This window comes from Capricornis sumatraensis, chromosome 3 (assembly GCF_032405125.1).
Source record: "Capricornis sumatraensis isolate serow.1 chromosome 3, serow.2, whole genome shotgun sequence".
NCBI classification, from domain to species: Eukaryota; Metazoa; Chordata; class Mammalia; order Artiodactyla; family Bovidae; genus Capricornis; species Capricornis sumatraensis.
The window spans coordinates 148,641,032-148,662,149 of NC_091071.1; the positions used below are offsets into that span (position 1 = coordinate 148,641,032).

Sequence of the window (21,118 nt, forward strand, 5' to 3'; positions counted from 1 at the left end):
AAAAGATGAAAATAATATGCAATTTTACCTCCCAGAGATGTCAATGTTTTATTAGAAATTCTTTCAGAATTATGTCTATTTATATACAGCCATATAATAAATATATACTGTTTTTTGCAGAAATGTGATCACACTGGATAGAGTGTTTTAAACCTTTTTTTTCCACTCAGTGATATCTAGGACTATTTTTTCATACCGAGAAGTAGACTTTTGTACCTATATTTTTAGTGGCTGCATAGTACTTTATCCTATAGATGTATAAAACTTCACTCAACTAATATTTTACTTCAAAATATTTAAATGGTTTTCAGTTTTTCACTATTATTATTCTGGTATAGAAAAATGTATGTCCCATAGTCCTTGCTGTCAAAACCAAAAGCTAGGTCCCATTGTTTAAAGTAAAAACAAAATAAAAACTATAGGCCTTGGATTCTTTAATTCAACTCTGGCTAATAAACATCATAACTGAATCTAGACTCTGCAAAGTTCTAATTAATGGAACTTAAGGTTTGTAAGAGATTGCTGACTTGAGTGCTAGAAGATGGCAAAGTGCTGAACTATGAAGGCTGAGTTAGAGACTAAAGCCTGTCTCCTAGTACTCATTCTCCTCTTCTTACAAGAAATTGAATCTGTACTTAGGGACATAGCTAAAGATTCTATTTCCCAGTATCACTTATAGGTAGGTATAATCATTTAACTGAGTTCTAGTTGATTATGAATGCCAGTAAATGTAATGGTGCTACTTCCAGACAAAAGGAAAGGAAAGGAAAGTCGCTCAGTCATGTCCGACTCTTTGTGACCCCATGGACTGTAGCCTACCAGGCTTCTCAGTCCATGGGATTTTCCAGGCAAGAGTACTGGAGTGGGTTGCCATTTCCTTCACCAGGGAATCTTCCCGACCCAGGGATCGAACCCGGGTCTCCTGCATTGTAGGCAGACACTTTACCCACTGAACCACCAGGGAAGTCACTTCCAGACAATGCTGTTAAAAAGAATGAGTTTTATACTTCTCTGAATTCCTGCTGTCGCGAATGCAGTTATGATGGCAGGAACTGAAGCAGCCATTCTGGACTAGGGGATGGACATGTTAAAGACAGTAAATAAGAAGAAAGATCCTTATTCCCTAATGATTATGAAACTACCATACTATCCCTGGACTATACACCTTGAATTTTTATGTGAAGGAGAAATCAACTATCTTATTCAAGCTCCTATATTCTTCTGGATCTCTACACTTCAGCAGTCAATCCTGTTATCACAATTAATACAGAACTCTGTATTACCAGTTAGATAAAGATAAAGCCTGAAAATGTCTGTAAGACCTTTGATTTAGAAATGCTAAGAATATAAAGCCTAATCCATGTTGGGATGAAGACCCTGTGGGTCACAATTATACTCATTTCACATTATGCAGCATAGAAATGTCTTGAATAGCTTGTAAGGAAACTCTTCAGTTATCTAATTTCAGGGTTGAATATGACCACCTATGAAAGATAATCTTTAATCTAAAAACTATGCATGTGTGCTAGTTACTTATTAGTCAGAAAAAATGTGGACTCTGGTATTCTCCTTGAAGGTTTCATGGAATTAATAGGTCCTTACAATAGATTTAACAGATTCATTTCTTAAAAACAAAATAAGTATGGAGTCTTCCTTAATTTAATGAAGCACTTTGTAGCTATATCTCTGTACACATTCTTAATCATTTTAACATGATAACTTCCTAGAAATAAAATCAACAGATCAAGCAAATTCATATTTTTAAAATACTGCCAAATTATTCTCCAGAAATGTAACAATTTACATGGCTATATTGTATATAAGTTAAATTAGGGCAATAAGTGTTGATGACAATAATTGTTGGGTACCCTATGATTTTAACATAAACACACTTTGACTTTTTGGATTATTGATCACACTTGCCTGCTTTGCACATGTAGAAGGTGCCTGTCAGGTTGGTTTCAATCACAGCATGCCACCCCTTTGAACTGATTTTTTCAGCAGGAGAGAAGAACTGGCCTCCTCCATTGTTTACTAAGAAATTGATCTTACCATAAACATCTAAGGTGGATTTGACCAAATTGTTTACCTAGAGAAAAACAGTAAAAATGAACTAGTTACAGACAAATACGGTATGACAGCATTTATATGTAGAATCTAAAAAGTACAACAAACTAGTGAATATAACAAAAAAAAGAAGCAGATTCATAGAGACAGAGCATAAACCAGTGGTTACCAGTGTCAAGAGGGAAGCAGGGAGCAACAATGTTGCGGTAAGAGATTAGGAGCTACAGCCTGTGAGGTATAAAGTAAGTTAAATGAATATATTATATAATATGGGGAATACAGCAAATATTTTATGGTAACTATAAATGGAGTATCACCTTTAAAAATTATGAATCACTATATTATACACCTGGAACTTATGTAATATTGTACATCAATTATACTCCAGCAAACAAATCAAATTTTAAGAGTGAACTGGTTAATAACTAACTTGCTACTTGGACTTTGTCATCTGTTTTAGGAGAGTAGCAGAGCTTACAATATCTCAGTGAATAGTAACTCAGAGAACCATAATAAATGAAGATGTAGTCACAATGAATAAACCCTGTGTCACCCATAGATCAATATGCTAAATACCCATATGCTTCAATATGCTTCATATCAATATGCTTCAATACCCACAGATCATATGCTAAATTTAGAATTTTGATAAGATTTATCCAAGGATTTGGATCACTCATCCAATAATCTGTAATAATCTTTAAAGTGTAAATATATATAATATCCTGGGTGTTCATTGGAAGGACTGATGTTGAAGCTGAAACTCCAATACTTTGGCCACCCAATGCGAAGAGCTGACTCATCTGAAAAGACCCTGATGCTGGGAAAGATTGAGGGCAGTAGGAGAAGGGGACAACAGAGGATGAGATGGTTGGATGGCATCACCAACTCAATGGACATGGGTTTAGGTGGACTCTGGGAGTTGTTGATGGACAGGGAGGCCTGGTGTGCTGTAGTTCATGGGGTCACAAAGAGTTGGACATGACTGAGTGACTGAACTGAACTGAACTGAATCTGTAAACAACCAACTCAGAATATTGCAGAGTGATGAAATAGACATTACAAAATGAGTTAAAGGGCAGAAGGCATGAAAGGTAGCCTCCAGACTAAACTGTTCTTGCTTAGCTTCCCTCCGTGTCTTCCCTTCCTCTCTTTCTCCTGAGGCCACTTGCTGAGCGCTAAAGAATTGACACTTTTGAACTGTGGTGTTGGAGAAGACTCTTGAGAGTCCTTTGGACTGCAAGGAGATCCAATCAGTCCATCCTAAACGAGATCAGCCCTGGGTTTTCATTGGAGGGACTGATGTTGAAGCTGAAACTCCAATACTTTCGTCACCTGACGCAAAGAGCTGACTCATTTGAAAAGACCTTGATGCTGGGAAAGATTGAGGGCAGGAGGAGAAGGGGACGACAGAGGATGAGATGGTTGGATGACATCATCGAAACAATGGACATGGGTTTGGGTGGACTCCGGGAGTTGGTGACGGACAGGGAGGCCTGGCGTGCTGCAGTACATGCGGTCGCAAAGAGTCGGACATGACTGAGCAACTGAACTCAGAACTCAGCAACATGGATTGGACCTTAAAAATATCATACTATGTGAAATAAGAAAAACAAATACTATATGATGTCAATTATATGTGGAATCTAAAATATGACACAAATAAACATATCTACAAGATAAAAACAGACTCAACAGATACACAGAACAGATTTGTGGTCACCAAGGAGGAGGGAAGAATTGGGAGTGTGGGATTAGCAGATATACGTTATTATATAAAGGACGGATAAACAACAAGGTCCTACTATATAGCATATGAAACTATATTCAATATCCTGTGATGAACCATAATGGAAAAGAATATGAAAAAGGATACACACACACATATATATAACTGAGTCACTTTACTATACAGCAAAAATTAAACATGACATTGTAAATCAACTATATTTCAATTTTTAAAAAAAGAGAGATTAGCTTTACCTCCTCTTCACTGCGGATGTTACATTTTATGGGAGTAACTTGAGCCTGGATGCTAGGAGGCAGACTGGCATTCAGTTCATTGGCAGCAGATTTTAACCTATCAAACTTACGGGACGCAATGACCACATTACATCCTGAGGAGACAACAGTCAAAGAACAAGTAAATACTGATATATTTTCATTAGTTGTCTACATGTTTACATGTCTACACGTTTGTCTAAAAGCAAAAATGTTTAGAAAATACAAATATTAATAGAAATATGAATGAGAACTTCTGTTATGGTAATAGGAACTGAATTGATCCTAATTCAAACAAAACAATTAGAATAACTAAAACACTGAACAAATTATGCATCAAGGATTTCCAGGCATTGGACATCAGGGAGCACTGGACAGTGATAGTGAACACAGGAAACAAAATGTGAGCCCCATTATTATTCCAGATTGCTGCCTACAGAGAGTCTTCAGACTGCAGCAGAGAGGAAGAATTCATTCAGAGCCCAGCAGTCTCCTGGGTAGAAGAGATGAAGTTGGGAGTCTGGCGAGGCTGAGACAGCTAGATTAAATAGCAACACAGAGAGAAAGGAGGTACACAGCGGGAGAACTCCAGAGATCTCTTGAGTTCCCTCAGATCTTCAGCTGAGCACTGATCGGTACATATGAGAAAAGACACAATCTGAGGCTTGGGAAGGAACCAACTAAAATAAGCAGAAGGAACAAACCCTGATACTCGTACGGCACTAGACGAAAGTTCGTGTTCCAACCAGGAAAAAACTCTGACAAGGTATTGGGCAAAGTACCCAGAGGGTATGGCCTCAATAGTGAAGCAAAATTAATCCTAGACTAAAGGCTGTTTAGGACAGTACTTAACAGAAAGAAAGCCTCTCTAAAGTATCAAACTGCTACCAAGTTAACTACATCACAGAACAAAGTTCAGCAATGCTTGCAAGAATATAAAAATAACCATACAATGATAATAACATAGTTACCTAGGACCAAAGCACCCAAGATTAAGCATCTTGTTACTTCCCATGTTCTGAAACACAAACACAGGCTTATTGCTCTGAAGAAACAGCGTACTCGAGAAAAAAAAAGGAAGAGGCTGCAGAATGCTAAACTTTTGGTCGAGAGATTGCAGGAAGCCAAAGAAAAATGGCAGGAACAGATTGCCAAGAGAGGGAGGCTGTCCTCTCTAGGAGCGTCTACTTCCAAGTCCAGTCAAAAATGAGATGTTCTAAGAGTAACAAATAAATAAGATCAGACATCAAAAACAAAACAAAACAAAACAAAACCAGCCTCCAACAAAGTAAAATTCAAATGTCTGGCATCCACTAAAAATCCACAAGGTACATAAAGAAGCAAGGAAATACAACCCAGAATAAGGAGAGAAGTTAATTAATAAAAACAGACCCAGGAATAATACCAACAACATAATTAAATAAACCAGAGATACAGTGGAAATATTAAAAGCAGCCAGAGAAAGAGAACACAAAACACACAAAGAAGGCAGAAGACTTCTTTTCAGAAACAATGCAAGCCAAGCCAAGTACCTGAAAGTACCAGGGGTGGGGAGAGGAGATGGGAGTTTTGGAACCTAGAACTCTTACCCCGTGAAAATAGAGTTAAATTCCAGTTTCAGGGAAGAATGAATGGTGCTGTTATCCACTAAAATGAAGCCTGAATTGTTTGATGTTATCAGTTGGGGATTGAAAAATGTGCTGCCTGCCATTGTGTTTTCTCCTCCCATAAATATATTAATGTTCCCACTTTTGTTAAAGTATATATATATATTAAATAATTAAACAAATAATATAAATATTTTTAAAAATGGCAAAATATTCGTTCACATATATAATATCCAGAAGAATTCATGAAAACAGAACTTCACTACAAAAAGATTAAAGGAAGTTCTTTAAGCACAAAGGCAACGATATCAGATGAAAATCTTAATCTACAGAAAAGAAGAAAGAGAACCAGAAGTGGTCACTATGTGAGTAAATAAATATGAAGACTTTTCCAATTTCTATTGAAATTATGCAAAAGGTGGTGATTGTTGAAAGCAAAAATGGTATCAATGTATTGTAGGCACATGTAGAAACAAAATGTATAAGGACAGCATCTAATTGTTACATGAACGTCTCCTGCACTGGGAGGCCGGTTCTTTACCTGTAGCACTACCTGGGAAGCCCACTGTATCCTTTACACTAATAGAGCATTTAAGCCTGTACTGGATGATAATTAACAGTCTCCTCCCACTCACTTTTGTCTCCTGGAGGACTGGGACCCTGTCATTGTTATAACTGTTATACTACAAACAGGCCACAATTCCATATTAACATATGGAACAGATGACATCTGGAAAGGTTAAAAAGTAAAATGGCTCTGCATTTTGGCCAGAACTAGTTGTATACGTGGAGAAGGCAATGGCACGCCACTCCAGTACTCTTGCCTGGAGAATCCCATGGATGGAGGAGCCTGGTAGGCTGCAGTCGATGGGGTCGCTAACAGTTGGACGCGACTGAGCAACTTCATTTTCACTTTTCACTTTCATGCATTGGAGAAGGAAATGGCAACCCTTTTCAGTGTTCTTGCCTGGAGAATCCCAGGGATGGCAGAGCCTGGTGGGGCAGACCCTGCCGTCTGTGGGGTCGCACAGAGTTGGACATGACTGAAATGACTTAGCAACAGCAGCAGCAGTTGTATATGAGGAGGTAGTTTCTGCATATTAAAATAAGGCACTTAAAAAAAAAACTGTCTTTCAAGCTGAGGTTATAATTTAGTGAATTCTATAATGCAGACAATTTTTGGAAATTCTGATAGGTAATCTGAGAGCTTTAGAAAGCAAGTATTAAATTCACCATTAAATCCTTGTAAGACAAGACTAACTTTAAAACAATTCAATTTATCAAAATTGACATGCAATTTTCAACAAAGCATATATTATATTGTTAGGAGAACTGTTATTCCTTTCTACTTCTGTCTCCAGAAGGCAACTTCTGCTCTCAGAAGGGGAAATAATTGAAACACACATTTTCAGCCCAGGTCTAACCAAGTTTCCCTGAGTTAGGAGGAAGAACTAATCTGATTCAGTTCAGTTCAGTCGCTCAGTCATGTCTGACTCTTTGCAACCCCATGAACTGCAGCACGCCAGGCCTCTCTGTCCATCACCAACTCCCAGAGTTCACTCAAACTCACGTCCATCTAGTCGGTGATGCCATCCAACCATCTCATCCTGTCATCCCCTTCTCCTCCTGCCCCCAATCCCTCCCAGCATCAGGGTCCTTTCCAATGAGTCAACTCTTCGCATGAGGTAGCCAAAGTACTGGAGTTTCAGCTTTAGCATCATTCCTTCCAAAAAACAGCCAGGGCTGATCTCCTTCAGAATGGATTGGTTGGATCTCCTTGTAGTCCAAGGGACTCTCAAGAGTCTTTTCCAACACCACAGTTCAAGAGCATCAATTCTTCGGCACTCAGCCTTCTTCATAGTCCAACTCTCACATCCATACATGACTACTGGAAAAACCATAGCCTTGACTAGATGGACCTTTGTTGGCAAAGTAATGTCTCTGCTTTTCAATATGCTATCTAGATTGGTCATAAATTTTCTTCCAAAGAGTAAGTGTCTTTTAATTTCATGGCTGCAGTCACCATCTGCAGTGATTTTGGAGCCCCCCAAAATAAAGTCTGACACTGTTTTCCCATCTATTTTCCATGAAGTGATAGGACCAGATGCCATGATCTTCGTTTTCTGAATGTTGAGCTTTAAGCCAACTTTTTCACTCTCCTCTTTCACTTTCATCAAGAGGCTTTTTAGTTCCTCTTCACTTTCTGCCACGAGAGTTGTGTCATCTGCATATCTGAGGTTATTGATATTTCTCCCGGCAATCTTGAATCAAGATTCAGCTTGTGCTTCTTCCAGCCCAGCATTTCTCATGATGTACTCTGCACAGAAGTTAAATAAGCAGGGTGACAATATACAGCCTTGACGTACTCCTTTTCCTATTTGGAACCAGTCTGTTGTTCCATGTCCAGTTCTAACTTTTGCTTCCTGACCTGCATACAGATTTCTCAAGAGGAGGTCAGGTGGTCTGGTATTCCCATCTCTTTCAGAATTTTCCACAGTTTATTGTGATCCACACAGTCAAAGGCTTTGGCATAGTCAATAAAGCAGAAAGAGATGTTTTTTCTGGAACTCTCTTGCTTTTTCCATGGTCCAGCAGATGTTGGCAATTTGATCTCTGGTTCCTCTGCCTTGTCTAAAACCAGCTTGAACACTGGAAGTTCACGGTTCATGTATTGCTGGAGCCTGGCTTGGAGAATTTTGAGCACTACTTTACTAACATGTGAGATGAGTGCAATTGTGCGGTAGTCTGAGCATTCTTTGGCATTGCCTTTCTTTGGGATTGGAATGAAAACTGACCTTTTCCAGTCCTGTGGCCACTGCTGTGTTTTCCAAATTTGCTAGCATATTGAGTGCAGCACTTTCACAGCATCACCTTTCAGGATTTGAAATAGCTCAACTGGAATTCCATCACCTCCACTACCTTTGTTTGTAGTGATGCTTTCTAAGGCCCACTTGACTTCACATTCCAGGATGTCTGGCTCTAGATGAGTGATCACATCATCGTGCTTATCTTGGTTGTGAAGATCTTTTTTTGTACAGTTCTTCTGTGTATTCTTGCCACCTCTTAATATCTTCTGCTTCTGTGAGGTCCATACCATTTCTGTCCTTTATCGAGCCCATCTTTGCATGAAATGTTCCCTTGGTATCTCTAATTTTCCTGAAGAGATCTCTAGTCTCTCCCATTCTGTTGTTTTCCTCTATTTCTTTGCATTGATCGCTGAGGAAAGCTTTCTTATCTCTTCTTGCTATTCTTTGGAACTCTGCATTCAAATGAGTATATCTTTACTTTTCTCCTTTGCTTTTCTCCTCTCTTCTTTTCACAGCTATTTGTAAGGCCTCCCCAGACAGCCATTTTGCTTTTTTGCATTTCTTTTCATAGGGATGGTCTTGATCCCTGTCTCCTATACAATGTCACGAACCTCCATCCATAGTTCATCAGGCACTCTATCTATCAGATCTAGTCCCTTAAATCTATTTCTCACTTCCACTGTATAATCATAAGGGATTTGATTTAGGTCATACCTGTATTGTCTAGTGGTTTTCCCCACTGTCTTCAACTTAAGTCTGAATTTGGCAATAAGGAGTTAATGATCTGAGCCACAGTCAGCTCCTGGTCTTGTTTTTGCTGACTGTATAGAGCTTCTCCATCTTTGGCTGTAAAGAACAAAATCAATCTGATTTTGGCATTGACCATCTGGTGATGTCCATGTGTAGAGTCTTCTCTTGTGTTGTTGGAAGAGGGTGTTTGCTATGACCAGTGCATTCTCTTGGCAAAACACTATTAGCCTTTGCCCTGCTTCTTTCCGTATTCCAAGGCCAAATTTGCTTGTTACTCCAAGTGTTTCTTGACTTCCTACTTTTGCATTCCAGTCCCCTATAATGAAAAGGACATCTTTTTGGGGTGTTAGTTCTAAAAGGTCTTGTAGGTCTTCACAGAACCGTTCAACTTCAGCTTCTTCAGCATTACTGGTTGAGGCGTAGACTTGGATTACTGTGATATTGAATGGTTTGTCTTGGTTTCTCTTACCTTGGACGTGGGTATCTGATTAGTAAAATGGAAAGGAGAAACAAGTTCCCCTGGAGCAGCCATGGCCTCTGCCCTATGCCATTCTTTCTTTAATCTTTCTGCCTTCAAGCCATGCATTATCTATTCTAGTTTCCAGAATAGAGCACAGGCTGAACAAGGTAAGGAAATTGGATATCTGTAAGTCTTCCTAAATCCACATTAAAGAAAAAAAAATCCTCAGGAACTCTAGGTGATTAATGTCTACTTTGACTAAGGTCTCAAAATAAGAGACACAGGGAACTGTGACTAGGATTATTCACAGGAATTATCTAATTAGAAGATTACCAAATTATCACTAATTACTATCTGAATGCTGAATGCCTCTGGAAAGTTATCTAATATTAGAAGAGCTACCCTGGGACACAACTTTAAAAGGCTATTTATTTTAACTGGTATATAAACTTGAACCAGGGTATAAAGGTATTACAAGGCAGAATGTTGCAATGGTGGGTAAAACTAGAAATCTACAATTCCATTAAAGGAATGGTTAAATAAATTATTACATATGCATACCACAACAATACTACAGTCTTGGTTTTATAAATAAAAAAAAAAATACAGACACGTGTGTATATTTGTGAATGTGGGTGACTTATAGAAAATCACCAGGAAGGGGGTTTAGGAGATGGGCAGAATGGGAAAGCTCATTTTAGTTTTCTTTATATACTTCAATACTGCCTGAATTTATTGCAATGTTCTTATTTTATAAAATTATTAGATATTATCCTTCTCACCTTTATGCTAAACGATTTGGATGAACATTTTTGTTTATATGAGTTGCAAGACAAACTCACATCAATAAACTTACTTAGAACAAGGTACTGAAGTAACTAGCAAATAATGAGTGATTTCCACATCTGAGGAAATTGTAGCCAAATATATTGATTTTTGCCTGGGTTGATACTGATTCCTTTCAACCTTCAACTCAGAGTGCTCCATTTCAGTACCTTCTAGGTCCCAGGTGTTGGTAAGAACCTCGTCACCAGAGCAACAAAAAGTGCTGTCTTGCCTCACAATTTCCACTTGCAATTCCTACTTTCATTTCATCCACTGTCACAGAAAGTGAAACTGCAAGTCACTCAGTCGTGTCTGACTCCTTGCGACCCCCTGGACTATTCAGTCCATGGAATTCTCCAGGCCAGAATACTGGAGTGGGTAGTCTTTCCCTTCTCCAGGGGATCTTCCCAACTCAGGGATCAAGCCCAGGTCTCTTGCATTGCAGGCGGATTCTTTACCAGCTGAGCCACTGTCACAGAAAGGGAATGACTAACTTGAGGACAGAAAAGGATTTGGCTTGAATTCAATGTGAATGGTCTTAGGTTCATATTTCTTGATGGAATCAGGGCTCCTTTTGTCTAACAGCATCTGTTACATAGATGAAAGAGAGTTCCAGTTCTGTTCACTACATCTTACTCTTGTGAGCTAGGGCTTTCACCATCCTCACCGAAAAGGAACAGTCAAAATCATTTGGATGTGAAAGACAACACAATAATCACCACTTGCCTCAAAATCCAACTTGTATTTCACCCCCAAAAATAGTAGCCTTCTCACTGGAAAGAGAATTGACTACTGTTTAATTTGCCCAATTTGGGTTTCTATAACAATTTTCAGAAACAGCCATTAATTCTGGTAGAAAAAAATTAAGCTGAGCAAGTCAGAGTAAAAAGTATTTGCATATTCTTTCATTGAAGGAAATGTATTTCCAATACAACACACTATTGTTTTTTACAAGTACACTGGAAGGTTGAGCCAGGATCTGATGAATCTGCTGTGAAGCCCCGGTATCTGACCTTCACAGAAAATGACAACCGAGACTACTTTTCTTATGGATTTTCCTGAACAGGGATATAGTTTGGTGTTGGGAGTAATGTAGAGTGTAATGGCCATGAAGTTGCAACAGGGTCGGATTCAGTTCAGTTCAGTCACTCAGTCGTGTCCAACTCTTTGTGACCCCATGGGCCGCAGCACACCAGGCCTCCCTGTCCATCATCTGTTGTCCCCTTCTCCTCCTGCCTTGAATCTTTCCCAGCATCAGGATCTTTTCAAATGAGTCAGCTCTTCCCATCAGGTGGCCAAAGTATTGGAGTTTCAGCTTCAGCATCAGTCCTTCCAATGAATATTCAGGATTGATTTCCTTTAGAATTGACTGGTTGGATCTCCTTGTAATCCAAGGTGTTGTAGACACGTGTTCCAGGAAACAGACTCACTTAAAGGATGATGCAGATAGTGGAGTGCAGTTTATTACACTGGAGGGCCCAAGGAAGAGTCTCCTCTTAGCCAAGGACCCCAACCAGTTTTTGTGAAAACCTTATATACCCTAAGTGTACGTGCCCAAACCCACCTCCCAAATTCCCTGAGACTAGTCTGAACAAAGGAAGAGAAAGATGCAATCAAAGTTAACCCATGATTCATATGCCTTAAGTCTAGGTAGTTAACAGTGGACAATTATCAATGGGTCTGTAGTCATACCTCAATGAGCATAATAGAATTTATGATTCTATCTGGTTACACAGATAATTAGGGTATTCTTTTAGGCAGTGGAGAGTCTAAGTATAAGTCCTGGGGTTCTTCCATCCAGGAGGTCTGGTTTTCCAGCTGGTATGTCATTTCCATAGATACTGGGCATATAGCTCAAAGTCCACAGTCCGGCCCAAGAAGGAGCCGGATGACACCAACCTCTGGGTTACAAAGTTCATAATACATTGTAAAATGCAGAATACGCAAAGCGGAACTATCAAGGCAACTATAACAATGGTAAATATAGTTTTCCACCAATCACCCTTCACCCAAGATAGGACCAAAGTCCGAAAAGAAAGATCATCAGACATAGCTTTTACCTTTCATGTCATCTAGGGTGGCTGATATATTGCCAGATAAATCGGGAATATATACACAACATTCAACGTTAATTATAGCATAGGTCACTCCTTTTGCTGTTATGGTTAGTCTGAAGATGATACCAGCAAGTACTTGTAGCAGCAGTTGATTGTAGAGCTTCACCTCTTGTTTTTTTTTAAGATGATCTTGGTTTCACGGGGATCAGTGGGGTCCTTTTGTATAGTCCACTTGGCGTCCTCTGGGTCTGCGTGGTATTCTCTCTTTACCCTCATGTGGAGGATCCAGAGAGTGACACCTGCAACTTTAACTGCCGTAGGAGTGGTTAGAACAGCAGCAGTATATGGACCCTTCCAATGTGGGGCCAAGGAGTCGTGTTTCCAGTCCTTGACCTATACCTGATCCATGGGCACAAAATCATGAATCTGTTCCCCAAGGGAGAACGGCACCCTTTCTTGTACAAACTTAGTTACCCAATTTATTACCTTACCCAGTTCCATCTGCTGTGAAATCCCATCTCCCCTTATCTGAAGCAAATTTGTTGACATCTGTTTTATTATGGGAGGGGGCCTCCCATACACAATTGGGACCGTGGGGTCATCCTGAGTCTGAGCAGAGCCATAGGAAGCAAGTCTACCCAGAAGCAGTCAGTCTCTATGATCCACTTGGAGAGTCTCTTTAAGGGTCTGGTTGGTTCATTCCACCATCTCAGAACTCTGGGCCTATATGCAGTGTGCAGTTTCTATTTGATGTTTAAAGTTTTGCTTACTTGTTGTACTAAATCAGCTATGAAAGCCAGGCCATTGTCTGGTCCAATGCTGGTAGGAAATCCAAATCTGGGAACTATTTCCCTAAGCAGGCACCAGGCTACTTCTGATGCTCTTTCAGTCCAAGTAGGAAAAGCTTCTACCCATCCCAAGAACGTACATACCATGACCAGTAGGTAACTAGTGTCGGTGAGGTTTCATTTCAGTGAAGTCCACTCCCAGGTGTTCAAAGGGCAGCGTGCCTTTCAGCTGAATCTCCAGAGGTTTTTGTCTGTGCCAAGAGGCAGCATTAACCTGTGAGCAGGCAGCATAGCCTAGGTGTGTTGCTTGGTGTGTTTGGCTTAACAGAGTGTGTGCCAGCTTCTCTGGTACCAATAATTCTGCTTTGGCTAACTTGACAGCCGTTGTCTTTGTTTTATCAGGCTAGTGCCATAAGTATATAGGACCCAATTAGGGTCTGGAATCGTGTGTCCTTCTTTAAAACAAACCCCAGATATCTCACCTCCTCCTTGCAGATCTGTGCCTTCTTTAACACCTGGTAACCTGCTTCCATCAGCAGCTGGAGCAGTGTTTTTGTCTCTTCCCAGCATTTTTTCTTGGTCTCAGCAGCCAGCAGCAGGTCATCCATGTATTGTTGGAGCCAACATCTGTACTTTTCCGGGTGGAATGAGTCCAAGTCAGAAGCCAAGGCTTCCCCAAAGATGGCTGGGGAATTCTTAAACCCTTGTGGGGGAGTCCAGGTGAGCTGTGGTTTGGTGTCCCTAATTGGATCTTCCCATTCAAAGAGAAAGATGGGCTTTGACGCTGGGGCAAGGTGTATGCAGAAGGCGGCATCCTTGAGATCTGGGCAAGTATAAACTTTAGTCCTCGGTGGGACGAGGCTAAGTAAGGTATGGGGGTTTGGAACAGTGCGGTGTAAAATCACAGTAGCCTGGTTGACTAGCCTGAGATATCCTGTACAGGCCTATAGTCCTGTCCTCCTTCCTTTTCTACTGGCAGGACTGGTATATTCCAAGCCAACTGGCACTCTACCAGAATGCCTGCTTGTTTCAATCTATTGATGTGGGGTAGTATGCTGGCCTGGGACTCTATTTAGCCAGCCTGGTTGGGGGGGGTGGGGCGGGGTTGTCTTCTGCCCAGACCTCAGGGAATAATTGACTTAGCGCTCTCTCATGGTTTCCAGCCCACCTGGTTCTTCCTTCAGAGGCTCATGCAACCTCCACTCATCTTGGGGGGTATTGAGAGAGAGAGAGCAAATAAGTCATAGTGTCCATCCAGAAGGTGGGCCTCTCCTCCGGGGAGAAAGTCACTTGTGCTCCTAGTATGGAGAGCAAGTCTCTTCCCAACAGGGATACTGGGCACTCAAGAATGTTTGGTCCCCCACTTTTAAGGTTACCATGGGTTCTCAGGGACCTAATATCTCTGAGCTTCGGCAGCCCTATTTAATTTCCAAGTCAGCAAGCCCCACAATTGCGGGAGCTTCCTTCTCCTTCCTTGCCTTAGAGCATTCTTTCTTCCAGTGGCCAAAAGCTCGGCACCAGGCGCACTGGTTTGGCTGTAATGGGGCCCAGGGCCTCCGCTGGGACCGGTTGAACAACTGTCCTGTCCCTGGGGCAGATGAGGTTTTCTGGTGGGGCCGAGATAGACTTTCCCAGACCAGCAGCTTGCACTGTAAATCTCATCTGTTCTCTTTCGTTCCCTCCGGCTCTCTAGCACAGCGCAGTCTCTGCTTAATTCCAATGTCTCCCTCCCCTTCTTGTCAGTACTAACCAGGAGAGGCAGGTATAGCTTGGGCTGTTCAGCTGGAGCCGGATCCTGGAAGTGTTGGCCAGAGACTTCTGTCATCGGGATCAGAACCTGCCGAGGTGGTGGCTCTACGACCTTGGGGAGAGCTGGCGGAGGAGCAGCGGCTGCTGCAGGACTTCACCTGGCCCTGGATCAGGCATTAAGGTGGCCTCCGGTCCTGGTAGAGCACTGGGCGGCGGGGGCATCATTATCCACTATGGGGGAGGGGAAGGTCAGCCCTGTCCAAATCCTGTAGAATTTCCTTTTTTATCATCAGTCAATTTTTGTGCCATTAATATTTTTTTCTTTCCCTTTGGGACACACAAGCTTGTCCAAGTAGGAGGGTCTTGAGCTAACCCTAGCCATGAGTCAGTATATGGATATTGATCCAGATGTTCTGGCTCTCCTGTGACTACTGTACAGACTGCTTCCACTATTTTTAAGTTCATGGTGTCCTCTGGTAGCATCATACTCTCATAGGGGGCTTCGACCTCATAGAGTCTGTGGAGGCGGTTAGGTGTCAACTTCACCCCACAGTCTCCTCCAAATCCCTTTAAATTTTTAATCATGTGTCGGGAGACACGTTAGGCATTACTGACAAAATGGAGGCACGGCCCTAAACCCCCTCCCTTTGTTCTGTAGGCACGGACCCAGAATAAAGGAGTTAGGCTTTGTGATTCTGACTTGTTTTTTCCTTTCCTCAGCTAAGTTGACTGAAGAGAATATTAAGGTGCTTATTGTTTTTGAGAGGAGCTTGAGAAGGCATAAAGCCTTCTGCAGCTGTGCTCAAAGAATAAAGTTAATCACTGACATCTGCTCAAGAACTTTTACAAAAGAGTGTTCCAGAGTGAGCACAGAGGCTTGAGACTAGGGGAGGGATTGCTATCTGAAGCCTATTTGTGAGGAAAGTGTTTATGGCAAAGGCGTTTGCTGAATTTAGGGCTTAGGGATAATTAAAATAGTTAGAAGCTAAAGATTTAAGGGATGCTGTAATGTTAGCATATTCTACTATAGCTTATAGAGATTAGGGACTTTAGAGATATTTATAGCTAGAAGCCCTTTCTTAGAAACAGTGAGCTTAGGATACTAGGGGCAAACAGGACTTAGAAAGATAAGAATTAAACTGAGGAACGTGGTATGCAGCCCAGACATTAGCATGAGTTACAGTGTATTCACAAGGACACACGAGAAAAAATAGATAAGAGAATCGCTGAGGAAGGAACTCCTTTTGAGAGGCAACAATGATTTTTGGAGAAAAATAAATCTGGGTCTATGGGAACTAAAAATATCAAACCTCTGACCTAATGCTTTTGTAAAAGTATAAAAGAGAATCATAAGCTTGAAATAAACAGGCAGTCCAAAAAAAAGTGAGAGGCTGCCTCAGCTTCTCACCGACACCGCTCACCCCTTCAGGCTGAATCCCTGGCTGCTGGAGCTGAACTCTGGCAATCATGCACTCCAATACAGTTGGCTTAGATTCACTTTCTCCCATCTTGCTTACCTTCTCAGACCTTCTACTTTTCCTTTTTGTTCTGTCTACAAAGTTCTTGGTACCCTGTGTACTTCTGGTATTTCCACTCAATGAAACACTTATATTGCCATTCCGTCTCCTTCCTGATTGGGGTGAGAAGAGCCTTATCTGTCAGATCCCAGAAGGAGAAGGGGGATCAGTGTGTCTTCACCTGCCAGTTGGCATGGCCAAACTAGAACACCACGTGGTCCAAGACTGTTTCTCACTTAACTTTTAAAGATTGTTCTGCCTTGGTGGGTTTGATCAGATGCGGATGAAAACAGATGGGTTAAATATCTCACATTCCAGGCCATCTTCAGAAAAGCCAATTTGTATTCACTTATGTATACTCCACCTTCTAGCCTGACAATTCTGAGGGGGTCAAGATTTTCACAGCAGATGGGACACCTCCTTGGGGAGGGCAGAATATGAGCACACAAAGACCAAGTTTCTTCTCCTAACAATCTCCTGGCGATTGCTTGGTAATAATTTTCCCTAAGACAGCATGGACACCTCCTCCTAAATGACATTCACAAATTTCCTTCCTACACCCTAACATGCTTGTCAACCTGTGTACCAAGCAATTGCCGCCTGTCGATTCCAGGCTCCTGTGGGTCCCAGCTCCTTCTAGTCCCTCCCGGGGGGGTGATCAGGCCCCCTCTTCCACCCTGACAGGTAGGTTCCTCCTCACCTGAGCGCTCAGTTCCCTTCCTGCCGTTCACTACCTGCCAAAGCAAAGAAACCAGGCATTGAAAGGCTGAATTCTTCCAGAGGGGCAAGGCGCCTTCCCCCCTCTAGGAGATTCAAGTCACAAAGACTCGGGGTGGCCTCAAATGAGACCTGTCTCCTCAAAGTGAGGAGTTTCCCAGCCAAGGCACCAAATGTTGTAGCCACGCATTCTGGAAACAAACTCAGAAGGATGATGCAGACAGTGAAGTGCAGTTTATTATACCGGAGGGCCCAAGGCAGAGTCTCCTCTTAGCCAAGGACCCCAACCAGTTTTTGTGAAAACCTTATATACCCTAAGTGTACGTGCCCAAACCCACCTCCCCAAATTCCCTGAAACTCGTCTGAACAAAGGAAGAGAAAGATGCAATCAAAGTTAACCCGTGATTCATATGCCTTAAGCCTAGGTAGTTAACAGTGGACAATTATCAATAGGCCTGTGGTCATACCCCAATAAGCGTAATAGAATTTATGATTCTATCTGGTTACACAGATAATTAGGGTATTCTTTTAGGCAATGAAGAGTCTAGGTATGAGCCCTGGGGTTCTTCCATCCAGGAGGTCTGGTTTTCCAGTTGGTATGTCGTTTCCATAGATACTGGGCATATAGCTCAAAGTCCACAGTCCAGGCCAAGATGGAGTCCTGCTTTCAAGACGGAGCCTGTTCTGTCTGTTTCCTCCTACAAAGGGACTCTCAAGAGTCTTCTCCAACACCACAGTTCAAAAGCATCAGTTCTTTGGTACTCAGCTTTCTTTATAGTCCAACTCTCACATCCATACATGACTACTGGAAAAACCATAGCCCTGACTAGATGGACTTTTAAGAAATGCTAATTTCCCTTGTTTTTTCTTATTAAGATGTATTTTTCATTTTTTTAAGCTCATACTATGTGCCGAGCATTAGAAACATATGGGAAGCAAAGACAATTTACATGTTCATTAAAAAGATCTGAAAAATGAATACAATTTAACTACTCATCATTCAAATCATTTCTAGAAAAAGCAGTTGCTGATTAACAATGTTGTAAACTTCTTTCCAGTCTTTTCTGCATATACATCTTTCATTAACAATTAAATTGGAATGCTGTATTTTGTTTAGAATCCTACTTTTTAAATTATATGATATGCACTTGACAACATAAATTCTTCAATAGCAAGGTATTTAAATAGCAGCATATTTCATTGTTACTGATTTATTCATTTCCCTTATCACGTCTCACTACTGAACATTACACTCTTCTACACATATATGTGCTTGTCCCTGATTCGGGATTAGCATTTCGTAATCTGACCCTGATGAAACTTCATGGCCATTACCACCTACTTAACTCCAAAAGTGAAGTGAAGTGAAGTGGCTCAGTGGTGTCTGACTCTTTGCAACCCTGTGGACTGTAGCCCATCAGGCTCCTTCGTCCATGGGATTCACCAGACAATACTGGAGTGGGTTGCCATTTCCTTCTCCAGGGGATCTTCCCAACCCAGGGACCGAACCCAGGTCTCCCACATTGCAGGCAGATGCTTTAACCTCTGAGCCCCCAGGGAAGCCCACTTAACTCCAAAGTCAAGGTAAATATTAAGAGATTCAAGATTATATGATAGGAGCCTCTTCACATGTTAAAAACTTTTCCAGTAGTCTTTCCAAATTTCCTAATCATTCATCAGGCAATAAATAGAATGAAAAAAACAGGGGGTTTTTTGGCCACAGTTGCATGGTTTGCGGGATATTAGTTCCCTGACCACGTATTGAACCTGGGCCCACTGCAGTGAAAGCGCTGAATCCTAACCACTGGACCGTCAGGAAATTCCCTAGAATTAATTCAAAATACATAACCAATTCCATATGAATAATTAAGTGACCATAACGACTCCATAACTACATATTAATAGTGATAATAGTTTCATAATTAATTCCATAGCAAGCTTCCACACATTTCCTTAATCCCCACCTCGGGCACTGTATCTTTGGCTCGAAAATTCCCCTTTAGTTTACAAATAGTCCATCCAATGCTTGTCCATAACGTTTTAGAAAGAATTCTCTCCCCACTCGCGCTCGCGGTTCTAATTTCACCCACAGCTACACTTCCTTTGCTTTGCAACGCAACGCTCTCCATCCGCTACCATCCGCTGGCTCCCGACCGCCCCCGCCCCCTGCCCCCTGCCCCCTGCCCCCTGCCCCACCCGCTCCCGATTACACAAGCCTCCGAGGACCCCTCCCTCTGGATACCCTAGCCCAGGGACCTGCTCACGCACCCAGATGCAGGAGTTCGTTCACGATGGCCTTCCCGATGCCCGTGCCCCCACCGGTGACGATGGCCACCTGGTGCTGCAGCAAGCCTGGTGCTAAGCAGCTTTTGCCCTTAATCCAAGAATTCATGGCCGTAACGCGTTTGAGCAATGGAGAGCAGGGCAAGCGAAAGCACCGAGGTCACGCCCACGTGACCTCCAGGGCCCCGCCTCGAACACGCTCGGCGGCCCGCGTCGCCCCCCCCCCTCACCGTCGCCCCGCCCCTCTCCGTCGCCCCGCCCCTCTCCGTCGCCCCGCCCCACCCCAATCACCAACCTGGCACGCCCGCCGCAGTGACTCTCCGTCTCTCCAGTGCAGAACAGTTCCCCAGCGGCTGCATCCTGACGCTCAGCTCTCTCCGCCTGCCCGGGTCCCCAGCACATGTAGGTGAGACTCCTTGTTCCTTGTGTGTGTGTTTTATTTCGATGCTGTTGGGGAAGGGAAGAAGTGGCGCTGTGCTCTATTTTGAAAATTTTAATCCTCAGTGGTATACCTCTCACGGTTTTAATTAAAATTAAATCTCCTATGCATCTGGGAAAACAGGCTGCAGCTCGGGAGCCTTGCTCCGCCCTCCCGTGGAGGGCGTGGTGTCGAGAGCGATGCTCTGGCTCCAGCTGCTTTGTGCAGCTGGCTGGAAAGGAAAAGGGCAGCCTTAGCCGAGGGGGAGAAAATCCTGCTTCATCCTCCGGAAGGGATGGAAACAAAAGGGGGAGGGGGCGGAATACAATTGTAATTATCCAGAGACCAAGATAATAAATGATTTTTAAAAGACAAACAATCCCACCTCCACCTTATCTACCTCTCCTCACCCAGAAATGAAGGGAAGAAGGACTCTTTGAGGTTTGATTTGCGGTTTGATCCATTTCAGCTGGGCTGCATAAAATTGATGAGTCCAAAAGAAGATCTTTTTTTTTTTTTTAAAGGTGTATGCTTCCTGCAAGAAGGCGTCTGTAGGTGTGTGTTTGAGATCGTACCCTCTAGTTCATTTCTTATGCAGGGGAGCCCACCTATTGAGGATGGGGGAGATTTCTCATCCGCGTTTTGGTGCCCATTAACAGTGATTCCCTATTCAAATTCTCCATCTTGCTTTGTGCTGTCTCCCCACCAGAGTGCAATTACACTAGCCTCAGGAGACTTTGCCTAAGAAAGTGGCAGATCTAGGCACTATGGCAGGTGCTGTGATCCTAATCGTCCATGCAGGATGCTGTTTCTAAGTCTGTAGGAGGGGGGACCCTCCAGGGCTTGAGAGTGGACTCTTGTCTAACACTCACAAAAGTATTGTCCAAGGAGACACACATGCTGACAAAGCAAGAGACTATTGGTAGGGGACAGGGCTATTGCAGGGTCAGGAACCCAGGAGAACTGCTCTGCCAAGTGGCTCTCAGTCTTGGGTTTTATGGTAGCAGGGTTAGTTTCTGGTTTGTCTTTGGCCATTCTGGTTCAGGGTCCTTCCTGGTGGCTTGCGCATCAC

General features: G+C 42.4%; 1 protein-coding gene across 1 annotated transcript in view; it reads right to left on the reverse strand.

Moving 5' to 3' along the window:
• The window catches only part of PECR (peroxisomal trans-2-enoyl-CoA reductase), a 50,740-nt gene extending 30,984 nt beyond the window's left edge, over positions 1-19,756 (reverse strand). Inside the window, exons 1-3 of the mRNA XM_068968285.1 lie at positions 19,614-19,756; positions 4,051-4,184; positions 1,924-2,089 (exon numbers count right to left, since the gene is read on the reverse strand). Of these exons, the coding sequence (XP_068824386.1) occupies positions 1,924-2,089; positions 4,051-4,184; positions 19,614-19,737 (424 nt within the window). The 5' untranslated portion in view covers positions 19,738-19,756. The remainder of the gene's footprint in view (positions 1-1,923; positions 2,090-4,050; positions 4,185-19,613) is intronic.
• Between the last annotated feature and the right edge of the window lie 1,362 nt (positions 19,757-21,118).